Source organism: Nerophis ophidion, linkage group LG03, assembly GCF_033978795.1.
Source record: "Nerophis ophidion isolate RoL-2023_Sa linkage group LG03, RoL_Noph_v1.0, whole genome shotgun sequence".
NCBI lineage: Eukaryota > Metazoa > Chordata > Actinopteri > Syngnathiformes > Syngnathidae > Nerophis > Nerophis ophidion.
In genome coordinates, this window is record NC_084613.1 from 72,290,287 (window position 1) to 72,309,743 (window position 19,457).

Here is a 19,457-nt window from a genome sequence, read left to right on the forward strand (position 1 = left end):
GACAATGCTGACTATGAGAAACCTTGGAGAGGACCTCAGATGTGGGCAACCCCCCCCTCTAGGGGACCGAAAGCAATGGATGTCGAGCGGGTCCAACATGATACTGTGAAATTTCAATCCATAGTGGCTCCAACACAGCCGCGAGAGTTCAGTTCAAACGAACCCAAGACAGCAGCGAGAGTCCCGTCCACAGGAGACCATCTCAAGCGGAAGCGGATCAGCAGCGTAGAGATGTCCCCAATCGATACAGGCGAGCGGTCCATCCTGGGTCTCGACTCTGGACAGCCAGTACTTCATCCATGGTCATCGGACCGGACCCCCTCCACAAGGGAGGGGGGGGGACAGAGGAGAAAAAGAAAAGAAGCGGCAGATCAACTGGTCTAAAAGGGAGGTCTATTTAAAGGCTAGAGTATACAGATGAGTTTTAAGGTGAGACTTAAATGCTTCTACTGAGGTAGCATCTCGAACTGTTACCGGGAGGGCATTCCAGAGTACTGGAGCCCGAACGGAAAACGCTCTATAGCCCGCAGACTTTTTTTGGGCTCTAGGAATCACTAATAAGCCGGAGTCTTTTGAACGCAGATTTCTTGCCGGGACATATGATACAATACAATCGGCAAGATAGGCTGGAGCTAGACCGTGTAGTATTTTATACGTAAGTAGTAAAACCTTAAAGTCACATCTTAAGTGCACAGGAAGCCAGTGCAGGTGAGCCAGTACAGGCGTAATGTGATCAAACTTTCTTGTTCTTGTCAAAAGTCTTAGTGTTGTTTTGATACTGTAAATATCAAGATCCTATAATTATTCTATACTAACAATTGTACTATGAATGGGGAGGTTGTTGTACTACCATAATGAGCTAACTATTGCAACATTTAAAATATTGATGAGAGTAGAGCTTGACAGATGAAAAAAACGAATGATTTAGAGCAGAATAAAGAGTGAAGAAACAGCCAACGAGGCGGCTTTCATGCATGCCAAAGCTGCTCAATAATGTCACTTATGAAGCACATACCAGCGGTGGCAGCTCCTTATCCACTCGTACTTTGCCGTGGTCCTCCAAACACACTGATGTAAAGCTGATGAAAATGTTGACAGTGCTGAGATGACAATGAAAATGAAAATGCACCCACCTACACGAGCCCATGGACCAGCAAATGCTGCAGACAACCGTCCCTCCTGAAAGTGATGGCCTAAATACATTTGGCTCCATGAATTCAAGATGACGACATAATTGTGAAAACCTTTTACATGCAAATAAACTGGTGTCTGTGGTGATGGTGAGCACTCATGCCTGCTATTTTGTGTGTCTGTTTGTACGCAGGTATGAAGCAGCATGCCGACGTCGGGACTCAGTACCGTTCTGTCATTTATGCAAGCAGTGCGGATCAACTGGAGCCGGCATTGAAGAGCAAATTGGCCTACCAGAAGGTGGGACACATGCATAATATAGTGTCTTTATAGGTAGCTTCGGGGTAGTCATGCATTAACAGAAATGTATTACTTGGTTGGAAGATGTCTATGAATGTTCTCATTCATCCAGGTCATTTCAGGGCGTTCAATCAATCGCAACTGGACTGTTTGGTTTGTCTTAGGCCCTGTTTACACTAAGCCAGATAAGGTTATCCATGATAAATCCCACCTAACCTTATCCACAACAATGCCGCCGTTTAAGACCCTCTCGCCCCTCCGTCCGCCGGCGCAACGCGACCTAATACGCATGCACAGGAGCCCGCATTCTCATTGACTCTCCTTCCACAAATGGATGTCAGGTTCAAACACTGATGACATACATTAAACAGACAACAAGCAAGGAATCATGCAGAGACAGAGTTCAATTTAGCTCATGAGGAGAACGCATGGCGCTGCACACTTAGTCACAGTCTAGTCCTACGCTCTAAGGTTCAGCTCCCGCGTCCCTTTTTTTATTTAGAGTTCCATAGTCAACATCACTGAGGCCGTGGTCACATATATTATGCAAAGCAGGTCCAGGACGCACAGTACGTGACGGAATGATCTGGGGGCCTTGTGATTTCGCCTTGTCCCCGTTTCGTCTGCGTGTTGTCATCTTATCTTCGTTGAGGTCCTTGAAGTCTCTGCTTCGTTTGCGTGCTGTCATCTTATTTTCGTTGAGGACCTTCAAGTCCTTGGCTGTTAGCGGGCTAAAAGAAAGATAACATCTGTGGTTGAGGCCACACCTCAGACAAGAATTGTTGTCCTTGCATAGATTAGAAAAAGTCTAACTTGAGCATAATAGCTAATAACTAAAGCAACGGACTTTAAGCATGCTAAAGTTAGTGTGATAATATAAACATAATTATTCTAACAATGAATGAAGTTTTTCGCAATGTAGAATCACAGCTGACCTGGACACTGGAAAGTTTTCTTGCCGTCTGAGAAGTGTTGTATCCGAAATAGCTGCAATCGCTTTCTCCTAAGGTATTCATGTGTGATTTCCACAAGCGTCTGTAGTTTAGTTTATTAGTTTATTATTGTTCTTTGGTCAATGGTCAACAAAGCAAAAAAACAGTTGTACATTCATAGATTGAAAATAAAAAGTTGTACATTCATAGATTGAAAATAAAATGTTACAGACCGAAAGGGTTTAGGCTGAAGTTAAACACTTATTGCGCCTAACCCTATAAACAATTTCAAGTACAAAATTAACTTCCGAAAGTTATAAAAAGTCCTTTGCACAACTTATTATAAATACACATTATAAACAACATTACAAACAACATGAACGTAGTTCAATTTTATTCACAGTACAGGCATGTGAAATATCCCTGTGTACATATGAAGAGTTCATATGCAAAAGCAGATAAATCCATTTTGACCGATTCTGTATATTAACGATTTTCTGCCTGCTGGTGTTGCCGGTACATGTACACGCGTACAATGGTGTATTTAACATCAACATAAGCAAGTCATGAAAGCCTAAACTTTTAAGAAATGCTGATGTAATGAATGGCTTTCAAGTAAGAGTGTTTGATGTGGTTTTACGTCAAAAGCAGATATATCCAAATTATGATATGTCGCAAAAACAGATATCTCCAAAATCGTTTTCTTTGCGGTCGTTATTTCGCATAATATTCAAGATAAACATAGAGAGAAAAACAGAAGGTGAAATTTATCGAAAGCCACATTTCAACGTAACAACTGTTCACATTTCTTTACTTCATTATTTAACAGTTTGGATCCCTTGGTACGTATAAATCTAGCTGTCCCTGCGAACATTGTTTTTTCGTACTTGCCAACCGGACATGCTGTTTTGGAACTGTAACCTCACATATTTACCTTGTGCTTTTCAGCACAAAATGAAAAAACAAAAAAAACAGTGTTGCAATGAAGACAATGTTTTATTAATAAAACAAGCACAAATGCTCAACCTGGTTCGCCTATCAAAAACACTCCTGTGCAGATAACAGCTGACTCATCATCGCTATCGACATTAGCTCCATGCTCGACAACATCGTTTAACGCAGCGGTGTAAAACTCACGGACACGCGTGCTAGCGCCAACATCAAATAATAACTTCAACACGTCAGTTTTTTTCGCTGGCTTAACAGTGTTCACAGGAGAAGCTTCCAAATTATTCATGCGTGGATAACAACACTGAGTGACTCCGTGCGCGCTGCCATTTTGTTTGTCACGTGATCCCGTACTGCAGCGCTGGTTGGACAAAGGGATATATCGGCTTTTGTGGTAGATGATCCATGGCGCTTATCGGCCGTTGCAATAAATCGCTGAACTAAATGACGTTAAAAGCGGCATTTGTCCGCATTTGCAAACAAATTGATTTTGGTATACCACAATAGAAGTGGTGGACTATATATTACCGAGGCTGGGCTAAACTTTATCAAAATGGCGTTTATCGGTTTTTGCGGATGAACTCTTCATATAGACCTTTGCACTAATTATATATACAATATATACAAACAATTGTACTTCTATTATTATTTATATCTCATGTTTAATTTTTAATTAACATTAATCATAGTATTAACTACAATGTTAATTCAAGAGTGATATATTTTTTCAAGACATTGGTCTTAAAGTGTTTTGTACAGACGGAAGGAAGAACACGGGCATGTCTGGATGACTCGCCTTCATATTTCCAATGGTTAGCTCCGGGTTACGAAACAGCTTTATTACGAAGCTGGCTGTCACTTCCTCTCCGAACTCAGTGTTAAGTGCCGAAGATTCAAGAAATACACGGCACACTTACCCGTGTAAAAATTTGTCCGAGGAGGGAACCTTAAACGATGGTTTAGTGTGGCTGAGACGGGGCTTAGGCTTAATATTTCTTCGTTTAAGGGGTTAAACGACTTAGACATGGCCTTAGAAGACTAACCTGAGGGGATTCCTACTATTTTGGACTTGTTGTAGTCTTTCCGGCAGCACGGTGGAGGAGGGGTTAGTGCGTCTGCCTCACAATACGAAGGTCCTGAGTAGTCCTGGGTTCAATCTCGGGGTCTGGATCTTTCTGTGTGGAGTTTGCATGTCCTCCCCGTGAATGCGTGGGTGCCCTCCGGGTACTCAGGCTTCCTCCCACCTCCAAAGACATGCACCTGGGGATAGGTTGATTGGCAACACTAAATTGGCCCTAGTGTGTGAATGTGAGTGTGAATGTTGTCTGTCTATCTGTGTTGGCCCTGTGATGAGGTGGCGACTTGTCCAGGGTGTACCCCGCCTTCTGCCCAATTGTAGCTGAGATAGGCACCAGCGCCCCCTCCGCAACCCCAAAGGGAATAAGCGGTAGGAAATGGATGGTTGGATGGATGTATTCTTTCCACAGCGATCGTTCTGCCACACAATACCTCAATGCCCTCGAGGGGAAATTACACTTCAACGACTGTCGTTGGCTTGAACAGTAGGATTGCTCCTTTACATCAAAACAGCTGTTTTTCAACCTGGGTTCAAGGTTGGCAGCAAAATAGCACCCTGTAGTCACGTCAATCAATCAATCAATCAATGTTTATTTATATAGCTCTAAATCACAAGTGTCTCAAAGGGCTGCACAAACCACAACGACATCCTCGGTAGAGCCCACATAAGGGCAAGGAAAACCTCACACCCAGTGGGACGTCGACAATGATGACTATGAGAAACCCTGGAGAGGACCGCATATGTGGGCAACCCCCTCCCACCCCCCAGGGGACCGAAAGCAATGGATGTCGAGCGGATCTAACATGATATTGTGAAAATCCAATCCATAGTGGGTCTAACATAACCGTGAAACTCCAGTCCAAAGTGGATCCAATATAGTAGCGAGAGTCCCGTCCAAAGTGGAGCCAGCAGGAAACCATCCCAAGCGGAGGCGGATCAGCAGCGCAGAGATGTCCCTAGCCGACACACAGGGGAGCGGTCCATCCTGGATCCCGACTTGATTGATTGATTGATTGATACTTTTATTAGTAGATTGCACAGTACAGTACATATTCCGTACAATTGACCACTAAATGGTAACACCCGAATAAGTTTTTCAACTCGTTTAAGTCGGGGTCCACGTTAATCAATTCATGGTACAAATATATACTATCAACATAATACAGTCATCACACAAGTTAATCATCATAGTATGTACATTGAATTATTTACATTATTTACAATCCGATGGACGAGTAGTCGCTCCTGGGTCACGACTCTGGACGAGCGGTCCATCGTGAATCCCGACTCTGGACAGCCAGTACTTCATCCATGGCCACCAGACCGGACCCCCTCCACAAGGGAGGGGGGGACATAGGAGAAAAAGAAAAGAAATAGCAGATCATATGGTCTAAAAAGAGGATATATTTAAAGGCTAGGGTATAAAAATGAGTTTTAAGATGAGACTTAAATGCTTGACCAATCAGAGAAAGTATGGACGGCTTATCTCCTAAATGATTGGTCCAAAGCCCGCCCCCTCCGTGCGTCGGTTGAGATGGGCGGGGTTGGGGGCGCGGGGGTGTATAATATAGCCAGGAAGAGTCATGGATGCATGGGATTCTGGTTATTTGTTGTGTTACTGTGAGGATGTTCTCCTGAAATGTGTTTGTCATTCTTGTTTGGTGTGGGTTCACAGTGTGGCGCATATTAGTAAGAGTGTTAAAGTTGTTTATATCACAACCTTCAGTGTAACCTGTATGGCTGTTGACCAAGTATGCCTTGCAATCTCGTACGTGTGATGATAGAAGCAGCGATATACATGCGTCCGGCCGGCACGCAGATAGCAGGGTGTAGAGGACGTTAAAAGTAAAGCCATCACGGCACGCCCTCAATATTGTAGTCCGATTGAAAATCGGAGAATGTCAGCCCCGGGTGATGTCCGGGAGAGAAACCAAAATCCGGAAACCCCCCGAAATAATCGGGTGGGTCGGCGATTATGCAGCTGAGCCACATCAGAGTGGCCAAAGAGCCGCATGCGGCTCCGGAGCCGCCGGTTGCCGACCCCTGGGCTATACAAATAAACTTTGATTGATTGATATGATCGACGGTAGATCATTTTTCAAGCCCTTTTATATTAGACATTCATTTATTTCTGTAGATCAGTGTCTTTTAGGCCAGCTGAATGAATATATCAGTTTGCAGCAGGAAAACATCATCCCAGTAGATATTTCAGTGCAATATTCAATGAAATGTGTTGAGGTAAGAACTCCAATAAGGGATTAAGGCACTCAAATTGAAGCATAAATTGCAAGAATTGAGTCACACTTTGCCAACTTTTTAGTATTCGGGTTGTTTCTGCTCCATTTGAATGAAAAATTCAAGTGTGCTTTTAGAGGCAGTAAACAAAAGCGGAGACTGGAGTTTTGTTTGAATAACAATCGAGTGGCCGTCTCTTGAGTGGTGACCTCTCAGAGTTGGACGCTGTTTAGTTAAGCAAAGCCACCTGTGTTTAGTTGATCGCATCTCCATCCTCTGAGTCCTCGTTCTCCACGGCCCTCGTGCTGAAAGAGCACAAGAGGGTGCTCAGGTCGTTTGGGCTCATTGCTAAAACGCTCTCGTGGCACACGCCGTTCCCTCCTATTGTTGGCTCCGTCCGTCTGTCCATCAATGATCCTGCTGTCTCTCTGAAATCTATTCAGCCGCAATCAGGTGCTGGGACAGAGGGGAGCAAATTACAACCGTCCTTCTTAACTTTAGGGGTCAGCAGTCACGGGGCCGTGTGGGGGACGCATCGTTTCTATGACGACAACCTCCCAACCTTGGCCTTGGACTGGGGTCGGAGGTGAGAGAGGGGTGGCAGCTGGGACCAGGGATTGTAGGAGAATAAATAGAGAAAGGTAATGTCATCAGAGACAAGACTGACAGCCTATCAGCTGATGGTGACCCCCCCCGACCTAAGCAACTAACCGTGACCCAACCTCACATACAGAACATTTCATACACTTTTATAGACAGTTTGCTTTTGGCATCTAACCAAAGCAGACAGAATGAGAGACAACCTTTGAATTGAACTGCCTTGTTAAAACCTGTGAAAAGCCAAACTAAACACTATAAAAAAAATAATAAACATGCATTTTCTCTGCGACAAAGTCATGGTCTGCATCGAAGGAAGTCAAGCCGGAATTGTTGCATCAGAGCTGTAACTGAAATGTTCGCATTCATTCACCTATGCCTTATATACAGAACCTTAAGCAGGATGGATTTAACACAGCGACACAGTAAGGGACAAGCGGTAGAAAATGGATGGATGGACACAGTAATTAGAATATTGGATGCATTGTGATGTGATGGTGTGACGTATGCGATATATAGACGACAGTACAATGACAATTGCTTACAACTACGGCTGCAGCTGTGGATTATTTTGGTAATCGAGTATCCATCCATCCATTTCCTACCGCTTATTCCCTTTTGGGGTCGCAGGGGGCACTGGCGCCTATCTCAGCTACAATCAGGCGGAAGGCGGGGTACACCCTGGACAAGTCGCCAACTCATCGCAGGGCTTGAGACTTACTTGTGACTTGCAAAACAATGACTTGGTCCCACCTCTGGTAGATACAACAGAAAAACCTAGTATCTAAAGGGACCAATCGGTGCTTCTTCGTCAGTCGAACTTTTGTCTTTAATGAGACATTTGCAGGAATGGGGGCCGACTATGTGAGATTATGGCAGGAGGGGATATTTGGAAGATCGGCCCAGGACGTTGCAAGCACCTTCATTAAATGTATTCTTCTTGATTCTTCCCCTTGCATAATCTTTTGGGCCGATAACTGTGAAGGTCATAATAAAAACTGGACGCTGTACACGGCTCTTGCCCAATGTGCAAACGCAGAATGGGGCCCACCCGAGATTGTGATCAAATATCTGGAGAAAGGGCACACGTTCATGAGAGCAGATTCAATCCATGGCTCAATCGGCAAGAAAATGAAAGCTCAAGAAAACATACGTTTGATGACTTTATAGATCTTTGTAAGACAGCGTCAAGATAGATTGCTTTTCCTTTGTTTTCTCAAAATCAGCTAGAAGCGAGTTACTAGGTTTTGCCTTTGGACGAGTAATCTGTCGATAAATGTGTTCGATTAATTAAGTAATCAGATAATCACACTTTCTATCCTCAGTGCATATTTTAGGGAACATAGTTGAACTAAACAAGGGGTTTTCTATTGACCTTTATTCTTATTCCTTGTCAATGTACATAATGTTGACATGACACTTGTACTTACACTTGGACAAACGTTATTGTATATGTATAGACTTATGTATTTATATAAATATATTGTATAGGTATAGACTTATGTATGTATATGTATTGTATATGTATGGACTTTATTGATCCACAATGGAAATTGTTCCACAGCTCAGTTACAAAGGATGGTAAGGGAGAAAGGGGTAATACAGGTATAAAGTAGACAAAAAATGTGCCATAGTAGCAATATAGAATATAACATATATGTAATATTTACATATATACAGTATATAATATATACTGATTTATTGTGACAGTTTCCCTCGCCCTCGCTCCAACTCCAACAGCCGCGTCTCGTTCCGGCTGCTGCTAATAAAGGGGATTAGATAACAAGGCCAACCTGGGCCATTTACTCACCTGTTGCTGTCTTCGAGGCCGGTCCTTGCACACCCCGTTCCGCGGAAAGCCCGCAGGCCATGCCCCCCCTCCACAATTGTATTCCATCCATCCATCCGTTTTCTACCGCTTATTCCCTTTGAAGTCGTGGAGGGCGCTGCTGCCTATCTCAGCTACAATCGGGCAGAAGGCGGAGTACACCCTGGACAAGCCGCCACCTCATCGCAGGGCCAACACAGATAGACGGACAACAATCACACTCACATTCACACACTAGGGCCAATTTAGTGTTACCAATCAACCTATCCCCAGGTGCATGTCTTTGGAAGTGGGAGGAAGCCGGAGTACCCGGAGGGAACCCACGCAGTCACGGGGAAAACATGCAAATTCCTCACAGAAAGATCCCGAGCCCAGGGTTTGAACCCAGGACTACTCAGGACCTTCGTATTGTGAGGCAGACGCAGTAACCACTCAATTATATTATGAAATTATATTATATTTGTATATAACATATACAATACATAACAAATCCCAATGACCATGTACAATTTTACAGTATATGTTTCAGCTGCAGCTAAAAAACAAAAGGTCAACATAAAATAGAGAATAGATCCAGCAGAAAATATGCTTTTTAAACAAAGAGATGTAGAGATCATAAATAAAGACCAAACTAAAATGTTGTAATCAAGTATGATAAATGGATGTATTTGTTTATTTATTTTTAGTTTAACTCATACATTTGAAAAGGTATTTATTGGAGTTTGATTTTTTTGAACTGGTTAGCAATAACAGTCCAACTGTAGATGCTAACCTGTGCTCACATACCCCCAATTGTTTGAATAAAACATTCCTTATGCAAGTCAAATATATGATGCCCTTAAATACAAATTTACCGTATTTGCAGTTTTTATAACATACTGCATCTTTGCTGTAGTGCTATTGTAAAATGTATTTTTTTGACAGTCCAAACATTTGACCACAAAACCTTTGACAGGTTCTCTTGTCTTCTTTTGGCCATTTTCTCTTTTCCCCTTCGTCTTTGAGCCATCTCTCTTGGCACTTCAATGTTCTCTGCACTTGCGACCTGTACCGCTAATAGGTGCACCACTCTCATGTGAACTCTATTGGAGCAGTCTTACAATGTCCACATTGTCAGGATTATCCCTGACAGTTGGGTTTGGGTTTGTTTTTTTCTGGTTTGTTTTATTTCCTGTCAGCGCTCTTAGTTTGGTTCCTTTTCCTGCATGTCTCCCTGAGCGCTTGTTTCCCTCACCTGTACCTGATTGGCAGTCCGGCACACCTGGTGGCAATTGCCAATCAGGCTCCTATTTATACCTGCCTCTCCCCTCAGTCTGGGCTGGAGTATTGTTAGCTACTAGCTGTATGCTGTGGACTGTTTGCTGGTTGCTGTCTCCAGTTTTCTTGTTTCCTGTTTGCTGGTTCCTATTCGCTGTTTCCAGTTTACCTGTTTTCCTGGTATCCTGTTTCCTAGTTTGTGTTTTTCCGGCATTTTTTTGGACATTAACAATTATGTCTGCCTGTATCAAGCCTGCCATCTCTGCATCTTGGGCTTCTTCACCCCCACTTCTTGACACACATATTGCGGTTTGATTTGATAATTTTTCTTTATTAAAACACATAGCAGTATAGCTCGGTTGGTAGAGCGGCCGTGTCAGCAACTTGAGGGTTGCAGGTTCGATTGCCGCTTCTGCCATCCTAGTCACTGCCATTGTGTCCTTGGGCAAGACACTTTACCCACCTGCTCCCAGTGCTACCCACACTGGTTTAAAAATGTAACTTAGATATTGGGTTTCACTATGTAAAGCGTTTTGAGTCGCTAGAGAAAAGCGCTATATAAATATAATTAGCTTCTAGCTAGCTTCACATTAACCCAATCATCGTAGCAATAAAATCTAAATCAAAACTGTTTGCTAAACGATTTAATCGGCGAATCGTTGCAGTCTTACTTTCGACACAACAGGACGGCAGGAGAAGAAATTCACTTCTTCGTCCTGGCATTAGTCCGGCATGGATGCTGTGTCTGTTACAGTTCTGACACTACCTTAGAAGGCACAACATTTTCTGGGAGATTACTTCGCACCTGTCCCACCCATCACTCTTTTTTACTACTGCTCAACAACCCAGGAATGTTTAGACTTCAAAGGTGGTATCAAGCTGAAACAGCATTGCAGCCAATACTCCTACCCTGTTGTTTTGAGAGCAAGTATTCATTATCCAGCATTTTCTACATCACACTAGACAAATAACTTGTTTTCATATCCAGAGAGGTGCCAGATTTCTCTCTTCACTATTATTCTTATTTTGTATATTCCTGAGAATGCCTACTGAAATGAGATTTTCTTATTTAAACGGGGATAGCAGGTCCATTCTATGTGTCATACTTGATCATTTCGTGATATTGCCATATTTTTGCTGAAAGGATTTAGTAGAGAACATCGACGATAAGGTTCGCAATTTTTGGTCGCTGATAAAAAAAGCCTTGCCTGTACCGGAAGTCGCAGACGATGTGCGCGTGATGTCACGGGTTGTAGGGCTCCTCACATCCTCACATTGTTTATAATCATAGCCACCAGCAGCAAGAGCGATTCGGACCGAGAAACCGACGATTTCCCCATTAATTTGAGCGAGGATGAAAGATTTTTTGGATGAGGAAAGTTAGAGTGAAGCACAAAGAGAAAAAAAAAAGGCGACGGCTCCAGGCGGCAGTGGGAGCGATTCAGATGTTATTAGACACATTTACTAGGATAATTCCGGAAAAACCCTTATCTGCTTATTGTGTTAATAGTGTTTTAGTGAGATTATAAAGTCATACCTGAAAGTCAGAGGGCTGCGGTGACCGCCAGTGTCTCTGAGAGAAGCCAATGGAAGAGCCAAGATCACAGCTGCCTTTTTGACAGCTGCAGGAGGAGGGTTCATAATCCACTCAAGTCTCCGGTAAGAGCCGACTTAATATCACAATTTTCCCATCCAAAAACTTGCTGGTTGACATGCGGTAGAGAAACATGTTCGCTTGACCGCTCTGTTCCATATTAAAGCTTCACAACAGTTGCTAAAGGCAGTTGCAATCCACTGCTTTCCACCAACAGCATTCTTCTTTATAGTCTCTATTATTAATTGGACAAATTGCAAAAGATTCAGCAACACAGATATCTAAAATACTGTGTAATTATGCGATAAAAACAAACTACTTTTAGCCGTGAGTAGTGCTGGGAGAACATATCCGCTCCAACTAATAACGTCACAACCAAGCTGGAACATAAGCGTCATCATTCTGCGACGTTTTCAACAGGATACCTCACGGGAAATTTAAAATTGTAATTTAGTAAACTAAACCGGCCGTATTGACATGTTCTGCAATGTTAATATTTCATCATTGATATATAAACTATCAGACTGCGTATTCTGTAGTAGTGGGTTTCTGTAGGCCTTTAAGGACTTACAGCAACACAGCTAGTAAAATACCATCAGGGTTTCTTAACCATAGGTCCCATTATTGGGCCAAGAACGTACCATAGAGCCATTCCAAAAAATATTTGCTTCTTAGCTGTGAAAAGTAGTGGTACTCATACACTTTTCCACCGTTTGTTGCAGTTCCACCACTCGTGGCAATAATGACAATCTAAAAAAAACAAACAGACGACGTCTGGAGCTAAAGTCATAGAGAAGTTTCTTAAGTGCATAAAATATGACAAAATGGATACGTTGTATTTTCATTTGCACTTAAATGTTACTGACGGTTTAGTTAAGAAACATATTCATTAGTAATGTAGCTGCAGACCCCTGTCCCAGGACAAGGAGGTCAGCTGATAACGAGAGACGTCGGTCTTGTCCAGTTTGTTTTATGTCTAGAGTATGTCTTAATGCACTTTTGGACCATCTTTTGTTTCAAAATTTTTGATTCAATTCTTTTTTGCTCAGATTTCTGAGGGTGTGCTGTGTCAGTTTGACCTTGAAAACGCCGTCGGAACGTTGAATTTGACTCCATACCGTTGCTTAAAGGCCTACTGAAACCCACTACTACCCACCACGCAGTCTGATAGTTTATATATCAATGATGAAATATTAACATTGCAACACATGCCAATACGGCCTTTTTAGTTTACTAAATTGCAATTTTAAATTTCCCGCGAAGTGTCCTGTTGAAAACGTCGCGGTATGATGACCCGTGCGTTTGACGCCTCGGGTTGTAGCGGACATTATTTTCCAGCCCGATCCAAGCTATAAGTAGTCTGCTTTAATTGCATAATTCCACAGTATTCTGGACATCTGTGTTGCTGAATCTTTTGCAATTTGTATAAATAATAATGGAGACGTCAAAGTAGAAAGATGGAGTTGGGAAGATTTAGCCTTTAGCCACACAAACACAGGCGGTGTTTCCTTGTTCAAAATTCCCGGAGGTGAAGCTATACTATGGATCAGAGCAGTCAAGCAAACAGTTTTCGGTGAGAAAATTGTGGTATAAAGTCGCCTCTTACCGGAGATCAGCGGAGTTTGCACCGTCCATGCAGCTGCGTGACTTCCCTCAGAGACTCTGGCGTCAAGACACCCGTGGCCACACCCCTCCGAATTCAAGTACTATTTAATCTCACTAAAACACTAGCAACACGATAGCAGATAAGGGATTTTCCATAATTATCCTAGTAAATGTGTCTAAAAACATCTGAATCGCTCTCTCTTGCCCTCGCCTGTTTTTATTGTTGTTGTTATTTTTTAACTTTTTTTTTTTTCTATCCATCCATCCATCCTCCTCCGCTTATCCGAGGTCGGGTCGCGGGGGCAGCAGCCTAAGCAGGGTAAGCCCAGACTTCCCTCTCCCCAACCACTTCGTCTAGCTCCTCCCGGGGGATCCTGAGGCGTTCCCAGGCCAGCCTGGAGACATAGTCTTCCCGAAGTGCCCCGGGTCTTCCCCGTGGCCTCCTACCGGTTGGATGTGCCCTAAACACCTCCCTCAGGAGGCGTTCGGGTGGCATCCTGACCAGATGCCCGAACCACCTCATCTGGCTCCTGTCGATGTGGAGGAGCAGCGGCTTTACTTTGAGTTCCTCCTGGATGACAGAGCTTCTCACCCTATCTCTAAGGGAGAGCCCCGCCACACGGCGGAGGAAACTCATTTCGGCCGCTTGTACCTTTCAGTCATGACCCAAAGCTCATGACCATAGGTGAGTATGAGAACGTAGATCGACCGGTAAATTGAGAGCTTTGCCTTCCGGCTCAGCTCCTTCTTAACCAAAACGGATCGATACAACGTCCGCATTACTGAAGACGTCGCACCGATCCGCCTGTCGATCTCATTTTTTCTAGTCCTTTACTATCAATATCCTCATCCACGAATCTTTCATCCTTGCTCAAATTAATGGGGAAATTGTCGCTTTCTCGGTCCGAATTGCTCTTACTGAGCTCATTATCCATGCGTTTGTTACGTCTCGTCTCGATTACTGTAACATATTATTTTCGGGTCTCCCCATGTCTAGCATTAAAAGATTACAGTTGGTACAAAATGCGGCTGCTAGACTTTTGACAAGAACAAGAAAGTTTGATCATATTACACCTGTACTGGCTCACCTGCACTGGCTTCCTGTGCACTTAAGATGTGACTTTAAGGTTTTACTATTTACGTATAAAATACTACACGGTCTAGCTCCATCCTATCTTGACGATTGTATTGTACCATATGTCCCGGCAAGAAATCTGCGTTCAAAAGACTCCGGCTTATTAGTGATTCCTAAAGCCCAAAAAAAGTCTGCGGGCTATAGAGCGTTTTCCGTTCGGGCTCCAGTACTCGGGAATGCCCTCCCGGTAACAGTTCGAGATGCCACCTCAGTAGAAGCATTTAAGTCTCACCTTAAAACTCATTTGTATACTCTAGCCTTTAAATAGACCTCCTTTTTAGACCAGTTGATCTGCCGCTTCTTTTCTTTTTCTCCTCTGTCCCCCCCTCCCTTGTGGAGGGGGTCCGGTCCGATGACCATGGATGAAGTAAGTACTGGCTGTCCAGAGTCGAGACCCAGGATGGACTGCTCGCCTGTGTATCAATTGGGGGACATCTCTACGCTTGGGATGGTTTCCTGTGGACGGGACTCTCGCTGCTGTCTTGGATCCGCTTTGAACTGAACTCTCGCGGCTGTGTTGGAGCCACTATGGATTGAACTTTCACAGTATCATGTTAGACCCGCTCGACATTCATTGCTTTCGGTCCCCTAGAGAGGGGGGGGGTGCCCACATTTGAGGTCCTCTCCAAGGTTTCTCATAGTCATCATTGTCACTGGCATCCCACTGGGTGTGAGTTTTCCTTGCCCTTATGTGGGTTCTTCCAAGGATGTCGTAATGGTTTGTACAGTCCTTTGAGACATTTTTGATTTAGGGCTATATAAATAAACATTGATTGATTGATTGATTGATTACTGCTGGTGGCTCACATTATAAACAATGTGAGGAGCTCTACAACCAGTGACGTCACGCACACATCGTCTGCTACTTCCGGTACAGGCAAGGCTTTTTTATTAGCGACCAAAAGTTGCAAACTTTTCTCGTCGATGTTCTCTACTAAATCCTTTCAGCAAAAATATGGCGATATCGCAAAATGATCAAGTATGACACATAGAATGGACCTGCTATCCCCGTTTAAATAAGAAAATCTCCTTTCAGTAGGCCTGTAATAACGACACATCCACATACAGAGTGCCTCTAAGGTGATATATGTGGATGGTACCACAGAGCACCTTCATATTGGGACGTATCATCTTGTCAGCTCCCCAGTTGACGTCTGAGAGTCTCTAACCTAGTTCCTGCTCACAAAACACACATTTACAAACATCTGACAGCCTTCCTCCCTCTCTCTCTCTCTGTCTCTCTCTATCTTCCGCCACCGACGCTGCTGACACCGCCGATCTGTCATCGACTTCAGTGGCACCGCCGTTTTTCGACGGCGTCTCCGTCGGGATTCTTCTTCCCGCGGAACCAAAATGGTCGCCCTGCCGCATTGACGCTAAGCCCGTAGAACTCCAAAATGGCATCCTCGTAACAGATCGCTGATTTTTTTTTAAAAAATGAGCCCGATGTTGACCGTGTGAGCGATGGGAGACCAACCTTAGACCGGGATAAGACAATCCAGACATACGTTGGGCTGGCACACTCCCAGCCCGATGAATAATTAACCCATATGAAAAGTCTCTTCTGCAGGGCTTTCAGTTTCTTAACTTCAGCATTGGGGTTGGGGGGCGGGAGAGGGGGAAGGGGGGGGGGGCTTGTTTAAGTGTGAGAGTGGGGGTTGGGGGGCTGGTGGTTCAGAGGGGGTTCTTCTATAATGAAATTTGAAATTTGCAGAACATCAAAGGCTTCTGTAGCCAAGCCGCTGTGGCAGCAGAGCGCAGAGGAGTGCATCCCACCCCCCTTCCCATGTCTCACCCATCCAGCCCCCACCCACCTTCCTTCCCCGTCTCACCCTCTTTTTTTTCTTTTTTTTCAGCTCTCTTCCTTACTCATCCTTAACCCATGTCTTCACTACCCCCCTCTCCTCCAGGCCTGGGAGAGGAGAGATGGGAAAGGTTGAGTCGGAGGAGGGCAGGGTGGTGGCACGAAGACAGGTTGGGGTCGGGAGGGAAACGTGTGTGTGTGTGTGTGTGTGTGTGTGTGTGTGTGTGTGTGCGTGTGTGTGTGTGTGTGTGTGTGTGTGTTCTGGTATTTCTAACCTTATTGAGACATTATCAAGGAAAAGTACCTTCCACATAAGGACCGGTGAACAAGTTAGGACATAAATCATGGTCCCAATACGGAAAACCATTGCCATCAAATACAGAATTTAACCATTTATTTGCACCCGTAGTGGTGAAATCTATCAAAATTAGGATGGAATTGTGACTTTTGTCACAATTTTGCCACGTAAAATTCTGTTTATTCTTATAATATTGTCAATGTTTTAAAGTGTTCTTATAGAATTGTGACTCTTGTGGAGTAAAATTACGACTATTTTCATAATTTATCCAAGTAAAATTCTGTTTATTCTGATAATATTGTCAATGTTTTAAAGTGTTCTTATAAAATTGTGACTTTTGTCGTGTAAAATGTTGACTATTTTCATCAAATTGCCAAAATGTTAAGCTTTTCTTGTAAAATCGTGACTGTAAAAATTCCAACTTTAATCGTAATATTGCACAAATGTTCAGTTTTTCTTATACAATTTTGACTTGCATTGAGTAAAATTACGACTTTTGTTATGCTGCTGCCAAAATTCTAAGTATTTCTTGGGAATTGTGACCTTTGTCTTGTGAACTTTTAACAAATTTTTCACAACAAGTTTTTTAATATTTGCATAGTATGTATATATTATTAATGTTATAAATACAAATCTTTATATATCCAGGATTGATGATCCTAAAGCGGGAGGCATTTTTTGGAGGTCTCAAGAAGGTATAAAATACCAGAATGTGTGTGTGTGTGTGTGTGTGTGTGTGTGTGTGTGTGTGTGTGTTTGTGTGTGTGTGTGTGTGTGTGTGTGTTTACAAACCATAGCTTCTATCAGCTTCTCATCATTTGTGTGTATGCGTGCCTGCGTGTGTGTGTGTGGGGGGGGGGGGGGGTGGCCTGGAAGGGGTGCATGTGCCTTCTGATAAGGCAACCCAACTTAATAAGCATGAAAGATAGAAGTGAGGGCAGACATCGGGGCTTTGGATGCAGGTTTTGGGGGCTGGAGGAGGGCGGTGGGATTTTTTTGGGTGGGCGGGGGGGGTTAAATAGGTGCATGACGACAGAGTCGCACAAAGTCACCTTGTACATCCGAAAAGGTCAACATTGAGACTTTTTTTGATGTTTTTTTTTTTTCCCCCGAAAGTTTGTATCTCACCGCCAGATCTTCTAAAAAGGGAAACTGGGCTTGGGTGGAAGCGGAGTTTTCTCAGTCTCAAAATGGAAGCGCGGCAGCTTCCCGCCTCACAAAATGTAGGGGCGGCTGCTGAAGATTAGAGCCGCACTAAAATGGATGCCTAAGTGAGAGGACTAAAGCACAGTAGAAAACACACACACGGTATTGCATGTTGCATGGGAAATATGACTTTTTCTTCACAATCATTGCTTTTGAATAATCCTTACGCCCCCTTTCCCTTTCCTATTTTAAAAACTTTCTTTTTTTCCTGTCTCCGCCTTCTTCATCATTTACTGAGGTCACAGGGGGTGAATGTGGTTGAGTAACACAACATTTTTTATTTGGATGTTTTAATAAACCTAAGTGGATTCAATAAAATAGTTTCTTATTTATGCTGCTACTCTGAACATTTTTGGGGAATAAATTCTGATCATATGGGGATAAAAAGTATTTAGTCAGCCACCGATTGTGCAAGTTCTCCCACTTCAAATGATGACAGAGGTCTGTAATTTTCATCATAGGTACACTTCAACTGTGAGAGACAGAATGTGAAAAAAAATCCAGGAATTCACATTGTAGGAATTTCAAAGAATTTATTAGTAAATTATGGTGGGAAATAAGTATTTGGTTAACCATTCAAAGCTCTCACTGATGGAAGGAGGTTTAGGCTCAAAATCTCACGATACATGGCCCCATTCATTATTTCCTTAACACGGATCAATCGTTCTGTCCCCTTAGCAGAAAAACAGCCCCAAAGCATGTTGTTTCCACCCCCATGCTTCGCAGTGGGTGTGGTGTTCTTGGGATGCAACTCAGTATTATTTTTCCTCCAAACACGACGAGTTGAGTTTATACCAAAAAGTTATATTTTGGTTTCATCTGACCACTTGACATTCTCCCAATCCTCTGCTGTATCATCCATGTATCCATTTTGGTATAAACTCAACTCGTCGTGTTTGGAGAAAGAAGAATACTGAGTTGCATCCCAAGAACACCATACCTACTGTGAAGCATGGGGGTGGAAACATCATGCTTTGGGGCTGTTTTTCTGCTAAGGGGACAGGACGGTGGAAGAGGGGTTAGTGCGTCTGCCTCACAATATGAAGTTCCTGCAGTCCTGGGTTCAAATCCAGGCTTGGGATCTTTCTGTGTGGAGTTTGCATGTTCTCCCCGTGAATGCGTGGGTTCCCACCGGGTACTCCGGCTTCCTCCCACTTCCAAAGACATGCACCTGGGAATAGGTTGATTGGCAACACTAAATTGGCCCTAGTGTGTGAATGTGAGTGTGAATGTTGTCTGTCTATCTGTGTTGGCCCTGCGATGAGGTGGCGACTTGTCCAGGGTGTACCCTGCCTTCCGCCCGATTGTAGCTGAGATAGGCGCCAGCGCCCCCCGCGACCCCAAAAGGGAATAAGCGGTAGAAAATGGATGGATGGATGGGACAGGACGATTGATCCGTGTTAAGGAAAGAATGAATGGGGCCATGTATCGTGAGATTTTGAGCCAAAACCTCCTTCTGTCAGTGAGAGCTTTGAATGGTTGACCAAATACTTATTTTCCACCATAATT

At 43.6% G+C, this 19,457-nt stretch overlaps 1 protein-coding gene across 3 annotated transcripts in view; it reads left to right on the top strand.

The window, feature by feature from the left end:
- msrab (methionine sulfoxide reductase Ab) overlaps positions 1 to 19,457 on the top strand; it is a 150,521-nt gene that overhangs the window by 94,405 nt on the left and 36,659 nt on the right. For all 3 annotated transcript variants that reach the window (XM_061896019.1, XM_061896020.1, XM_061896018.1), the window contains exon 6: positions 1,325 to 1,431. In XM_061896019.1, the coding sequence (XP_061752003.1) occupies positions 1,325 to 1,431 (107 nt within the window). The remainder of the gene's footprint in view (positions 1 to 1,324; positions 1,432 to 19,457) is intronic.